This window comes from Lytechinus variegatus, chromosome 7, assembly GCF_018143015.1.
Source record: "Lytechinus variegatus isolate NC3 chromosome 7, Lvar_3.0, whole genome shotgun sequence".
Classification (NCBI taxonomy): Eukaryota; Metazoa; Echinodermata; class Echinoidea; order Temnopleuroida; family Toxopneustidae; genus Lytechinus; species Lytechinus variegatus.
Window position 1 is genome coordinate 11,102,561 of NC_054746.1, and position 7,408 is coordinate 11,109,968.

At 35.8% G+C, this 7,408-nt stretch overlaps 1 protein-coding gene across 1 annotated transcript; it reads left to right on the forward strand.

Moving 5' to 3' along the window:
- The first annotated feature begins 504 nt into the window (after positions 1 to 504).
- On the forward strand, positions 505 to 4,801 carry LOC121418434 (E3 ubiquitin-protein ligase TRIM56-like). The gene has a single exon (XM_041612310.1). It carries the CDS (start codon positions 638 to 640, stop codon positions 1,769 to 1,771), a length of 1,134 nt encoding a protein of 377 aa, XP_041468244.1. The 5' UTR covers positions 505 to 637; the 3' UTR covers positions 1,772 to 4,801.
- The last annotated feature ends 2,607 nt before the right edge of the window (positions 4,802 to 7,408 follow it).

Sequence of the window (7,408 nt, forward strand, 5' to 3'; positions counted from 1 at the left end):
ATGAGAAATACGGAGATATACGGAGAGATGAAGATAACAAAAGCGAGAGGGAGAATGAGAGGGAGAGAGAAGGTGAGAGGGGGGAGAGGAAGAGACATACACAGAGTAATGGATTGATAGTATATCTCTTTTATTTTACTGAATTTCAGTGATGGTCTAGGCCCATAGTGATATAAAGTTTCATTATTAAAACGACGCTAAATTATAGAAAACATGATAAAAACATTTGACAATAATATAGCAAATAAATAATTTTGAAAGGAAAGGACTATTTAAGATACCCCCACTTAAAAGAAGAATAATATAACAAAACGCTAACATTCAATACGTATCCATGAGTATAGCGTGCAAGACTACAGTGGATGTAGTTTTACTCATTGGAATATAAAAGAGAGTGAAGATGATAGCTTCGGTACACGCCGTTTCTTTCATGAAATGGAATATGAAAATGCACACGTTAGTGCGAGGATGAGTGAGGAATGTGTAATGCAAGCACACAACCACTGGCGATTCGTTCAGCACTCCACTCGTTTTATGTACTTGCTATCTTCCGTAGACGTAGACGTGCTTTGGAGTGGGAGGGGAACTCGCATACGGTTACGCATTGCATGCATGGCATTGAGATGAAACCGAAAATATGGCGGCATCATCATTACTTGAGAAGATTGGGGATTTTTTAGAGTGTCAGATATGTTTGGACAGCTTCCGGCGACCAAAGGTGTTGCAATGTCTGCACACATTTTGTCAGGAGTGTCTGCTTCGTATGGCGCCCACGGTCCATGACACGGTGATATGTCCGACGTGTCGAGAGCAGACACCGTTGCAAGGTGAGGGTGTGGCAGACTTGAAGAATAACTTCGTGCTTTCGAATCTCCTGGACCTTGTCACTTCGATTCAGAAGCCACTGGAAGATCTGCCGTGTGGCGTACCCAATGGGACCACATACACCTGTTCAAACTGCGAGGATAACTCCCCCGCAACTTCCCGTTGTCTCAACTGTTGTGAGTTTCTTTGTGAGGATTGTGTGAGGGCCCATCGGAGGATCCGAGCTCTACGCCACCATGTGATGCGGGACATTGAAGCATGGCTAGCAGCTGGACAGTGCATTCGCAGTCCAGGAGATGGAGAGGAAAATACAAATCTTGTTTACTATTGCCCAGAGCATGATGATCGCACTGTAGCAGTGTACTGCGAAGCTTGTGAGCTGGCGATATGTGGTGAGTGTGGTCAGACTGACCATGCCCGACCTCCACACCGGGTTGTGACTCTTGCCGTTGCAGCTGATCGAGAACGAGATCAAATCCGGCTAATCCTAGCCGACTGCAAGCGTAAGCTCGGTGTGTTCTCAACCGCCATTGAGTGCACGGTGCAGATCGCCAAAGACCTCCAGAGAAGATCCGACCGAGCCCAGAAGGATGTGCAGAGACGGGCCCGAGAGTTCCTCACCATAATCCAGAACGAACAGGCCCGTCTTATCAACACCCTACACAAGACCAAGGAGGATAAGGAAAGTGAGATGGCTGCCCACATTGATGGTCTTCAGCGCACTGTGGATATATTACGTAACATGATTTCAATGGCAGAAAGCGCTATATCCACTGATAGCAGCACAGCCACAGTGTTCTCTGCTAAGTCACAACTAACAACCCGTCGACATGAACTCGAAAACATCACCATTCTCAGCGTCCCTGCTGATCTTAGCTCTCTTAAGTTTGAATTGAATAATCAAAGCAGTTTTCAAGGGGACTTTCTTGGAAGTATTAAGTCTTGAAATTAGCACGATTAACAAAGTGTATGTGTCATTTGGCAAACACTGTTGTTGATTGGACTACACCTGTCCAGTCATTATACTCCAGTGTTAAATGTTTGCACTTTTTACTTCAATATCTATGGGTATTATTACAACTTCTTTAAAATTGTTACCAACTTACCATACACTCGTTGGTGTTCAATCTCGAGATTATGATTTTTACTACTTCACGGGATGGCCCTTTAGGAACACCAACTTGTTTTTGAAACACACCTGCAAATATTGACATGCCAAACTATTAATATTTGAGATCTGTGATTAATTGAAAACTTTTCGTTTTCGTTGATGCGGACCATTAATTTTCAAATATTTTCAATACACTTTTTATCTAAATCTTGGAAGTGTGCAAAACATTTGGTAATATGATTTTCATCTCAATCAGAGGTAAACGAAAATCCAGAAAAATTATTTGATACACGTTGTATTATCATGATATTGCATACTACAAAGACAAACATAATTATTGGCAACTGGTACACGGTAATCTTTCAAAATCTTTGCATGATTAATGCAGAATCTATACTTGAATTGTATATATTCGAACTTTTGTCATGATTGTATATTTGGTTTTCAAAGAATTGTCACAATGTACAATGTAAGGCATTTTTGCACTAGACTGTTAAGCTGTAAAGATGTAAAGAATATACCTTTTTTTTCTTTTCTCAGGGCCTTTCACACTCTAAAAAAACCAACTAGTTAACATGGTTAAAATGACCCAGCTGTGAGCAACTGATATATAAAAACTGATGTAGTTCATAAACTTATCAATATTCTCCTCAGAAAATACTGTTCAAGTCAAATGCCACTAGAAAATAGCTGAAATAATAGTTAAATCCGGCTGATCACTTAAATAGACTTTTATTAGTTTGGTTTTAGAGATTCGTCTGGTGCAATGCTATTCCCTTTATTTCTTCAAAACGTACATTATTCGTGGTATATTCCGTGTGTATAAGATCTACTTTACACGAAAGCTCATGCAGAGGTTATGTGCTAATACGGTGTTTTTAAATCAGCTGTAATGTCTTTCTTTCTTGTCGTATATAGGTTTATAATACAATTCAAGCTTTAACGACAGACATGTCGATGATTGATGGAGGTAAAAAATAACATCGCAATGCTTCCGATAGAATATTTTATCATTTTCAATTCATATTCTCTTATTGTTATAGCCTCAAAGGCACACAATAATTTTCTGGTTTCAATGGATACTTATGTTAGATTTTAGTAAAATCACATTTTACATATATATGAAATATTTATTTATCACAGACTATTATCATGATGCTACCTGTATATTACTCTTTAATTTAAGCACTTTTCTGTGTAAAACAGTTGTTGTTTTATGACCATTTCTACCAAGGGGCTTGTTAAGCATACCGAAAGAGAATTTAGGCTCAGCTACATTATACATTTCGCTCATAGCATAATCAATCGAAGGTACTTTTGTTTTCCTTTGGAAGACTCCGTGTTATGACGGCCACTGAATTTACAATCTCACAAATCTTAAAACCAACCCCAAAAGCGGTTGAAATGTGAACCGATCAATTGCTGGTTAAAAGAAGCCCTGTTCTTATTTCATGAATTCTTGTTTTAACCAATAATTGGTTTATTCATACGTGAATTAACTACTTATAGGTTGCTTAAAAAGTTTCTGAGAGTGTGAAATGCTTTAAATTTTTATATAGGCCTAATTCAGCAATGATGTGGATATACGTTTGAGCAATCATGTTGGATGTATATACGCTGCTAACACTCAAGCTTTATGATAGCAAGTTGAAGCTGATCGGCCGCCATATTGCCTGCTCTTTCATATTGGAAATTATGGCAGCCAAAATAAGAGTGACTGATCTTGTTATTTCAATTCATTCTTGACTCGCTTGCATGCATGTCATCATGTCGTTGAGTAGATTGCATCTGGATATTGCATTATTAAATCGTGTGTGACTCACTGTACTGTGGCGTATGAATAGTCTGATATGATGTTTCGATATTGAATAACGACACTGACTTGTATGACTGTGTGGCAAATTTGAATGTAGGGATGGGGGGATACTATTCTATATAGCATGCAAGCTAAAATTGAAGATGAATAAATGCATACAGCGGAGCAATCACAATAAATATATTTTAGTGTCTTAATGACCATGTTTCCTGTTGAAGAATAATGCATATAAATGTTTAAAGCCCCCCTCACAATGCAGTAGAGAGGAGATGTACTTTATAAGCAATGCATTTGGGGCGTTGCCACGGATGGGGGAGGGCAGGGGCGACCATCCTTATGATTTTTAAGTAGTTGAAGAAAATAGGAAAAAAGGACGGAAAAGGAAGAAAAATAAGAAAGAAGGAGGAAGTAAATATCAAAAGTAGAGATTCTGGCTTTGTAATTCTATGATCCCTATTTTTCAACTACGATAAAAATTACGACACTGTTATGCCCACCCTATCAAAATACCCTGTCATCTCCACAAATCACATAAAAAATAATGATATTGATCATGTTTGTATTATCTGAAGGGAAACATAATTTATGCATTTTCATTTTTTTGTTCGTTCTTTCACCGAATGGGAGGATGTCTAAAAGTACGTTTGGATTGTGTGAAACTCATTACACATTTCGACATCTTTATTTTGATCCTTTATAACATCGTTTAACAAAGGCTTATGTATTGAACTGAACCAAGTAGTGACTGAACTAATCCTGTGTCGTGGAACAGAGGTTGTTATAATTTTCTGACAACAAGAATGTTTTAGAAAATGTGGATTTTATTGATCATCCATAAAGATGTAAATGGGTTTATCCGTTTGAATAACAATCGAGAGTTGTCACCAATCCACCATGTTGATTTTCTCTTTAAAAAAACAACAACACCGCTTTATTGCAACCACTCACCGAAGAATAAGTGTTTTGGTGGCACAGAGTTGATGCATAATAATCGCTATAAATTCTAACTTAAATCCCATTTGGTGTCAAATAAAAAGAGTGTGATATCAAACTTTTTTGTTGTTCTCATACTATGTTTTCATCCACGTATCCCCCCCCCCCCCGTTTAAACCAGTCTCCTGTACATCCAACCAGATCTTTTGCATTACAACGAAATACTTCTTCTTCTTTCCTTGGTTGGCAACCAGTCAGGATTGACTATTTTTGCCACAGCTTTTGTTCATTTTCAGTAGCTTATATATTTTTTTCCATTCCTTTTTTTCCTTCTCTCTCTAATTATAGTAACGATATATCGTAGTCTCCAATTCATACACTCGAAATATAAAGCTTTCGGAAAAATTAAAACATGGAAGAATAAGTTTTAATTTCGTTAACATACGATCTAAATTTCAGGGATTAAAAATAGATGTGAATAGTGACCAGTCGAATATAGGATTTATTTTTATTTGAAGGGTTAACTTTGAATCTCAAAAGAGTTCAATTAAAATATTTTTAGCTCTATATTTTAAATTCACAAGTTAAAATCTAAATCTAATATTTTGCTGGTCACTATTAACTGCCGATCTTGAATCATTGAAGAGTAGATTATTAAAGGAGGTTATGTTGCACTTGGGATTGCAAGGTGGCTAAATCAAAGGGATGATCCAGGCTGGAGATATTTATGTCTCAATAAAAAGAGTAAAATTCAAAGAGCAAAATGCTGAAAATTTGATCAAAATCGGATATCAAAGTTATTGAATTTTAAAGATTTGCCTTATTCCGGTGAAACACTTCTAGGCATGTCTGTACGAATATTCATTAGGTGGGCTGATGATGTCATATCTCCACTTGTTCTTTTGTATTTTATTATATGAAATCAGGTTTATTAAAAAAATGTTATACCAAGAACTAAAACAATCAGATTTACAACTGATTAAGTGCATTAGTTATTTTTTGCTGCTACTTATTTCATCATAATGAAAACATATCATTTACACATGTATGAAATAATGTGGGGATGTGACATCATCAGTCCACCTAATGAATATTCATGACAATATGCATATAACCGTTTTCACAAAATGTTGATAATCTTTAAAATGCAATAACCTCGTTATTTGTTTTCCTATTTTTATGAAAGTTTAAGCAGTTTGCTTTGTGAATTTTACTATATTCATTGAGATACAAATATTTTCAGCCCGGACCATCCCTTTAAAGACCATATTTCCAGAGGTGATGAACCAACATACGGACCAAAGTAGATGTCATTACAAAATTCAATGTAATGTGCAGGCTCAAAACACCATCATGTACTAAATTTATTTATTTATTTATTTATTCATGTTTTCTTTATAAAATGCAGTGTCACTCTTTGCATACAAGTCAAACATCGCTATACAGTGCGTATCAAAAAACGGGACAGTTTTGAAAAGTCTATAAAAAATTTGTTTCGAATTATTATATCTTTATTTTGATGTTAATAAATGCTCAAAGATCTTATCTTTGAAATGCCGTTTAAAAAAATAAATTTTGTTCATGCTTGAGAGAACACGCGACGTTTTTGTCGGGGGTTCAAAAAGAGGCTTGCGCCAAAATGGCAGAAGTGAGAATTTTGATGATTAGACTTTTGGCTAATCAGCAGACTTCCTCTTAATATTTTCATTATCTTTGCCATAATTTTCGAATTATGCTGTCAAATTTCATTTACAAATTTATTTATTTACCTGAATTATTTTGTTTTTCATATAATCTTCTTTTACCTTTCAATTTTCCGTCATAAGTAAGAAAAGAAGAGACTTTTTGTAAACCCAAGTAAGAAGATTTGCATTATTAATTGGCAAAATTTGCAATTATTCAAATCCTTTTATTATGTGAAATAAATGATGTTATGGTACCTTTAATAATTATTAGGTGAAACAAATTATGCTATGGTACCTATAAAAGACATGAATCCTATTTTCAAGGGGTTATTGAATCCTTCACCAAGTTTTATTATGTGCTTGACAGGACAAACAGGAAAGGATTAATGTTTTCAATGGCAATGGTGCATTGAGTCAATTTTGACGGAGCAAGATATGGCAGATCGGGTAAAATGTATTAAAACGTTGCGAAGCGAGCAAGCAAAAATTTCCACTTTTTTATTAAAGTATCCAATCTTGTGATTTTGACATAATATTCAGAAAATGAAATCATCCTTCACTTTCTATGTTTTCTGTTATTTTCCTTTCCCTTTTTTTCCTTGGTATAATATTTTTTTTTGGGGGGGAGCACCCCGAGCCCCCACCCTCAGTATGCCTCTGTTCAAAGGCACGATAACCTTTGTAGCACATAATGAAACGATTTGAAAAAAAAAGAACACGCTCTCCCATACTTTGGTTAAAAAAAATGTTCTTGCCTAAAGAAGGGATATTCAAAGCTAAAAGAGAACATATTAAAAAGGAACAGCAACAAAACTATTCAAGCAAATAAGTAGATTTGGAAATGAATTTTGACCGCATAATTCGAAAATTATGGCAAAGATAATGAAAAGGTTAAGAGGAAGTCTGCTGATTAGCAAGAAGTCCGACCACCATATTTATCATTTTATGCCATTTTGGCGCAAGCCTCCTTTTTTGCCTCAGACAAAAACATTCCGTGTTCGCTCAAGCGTGAACTAAACTAAATTATTTTAATGGCAT

What these genes read in the sequence shown, in the direction of transcription:
- LOC121418434 (XM_041612310.1), top strand. Translation starts at nt 638, where the DNA reads ATGGCGGCATCATCATTACTTGAGAAGATTGGGGATTTTTTAGAGTGT.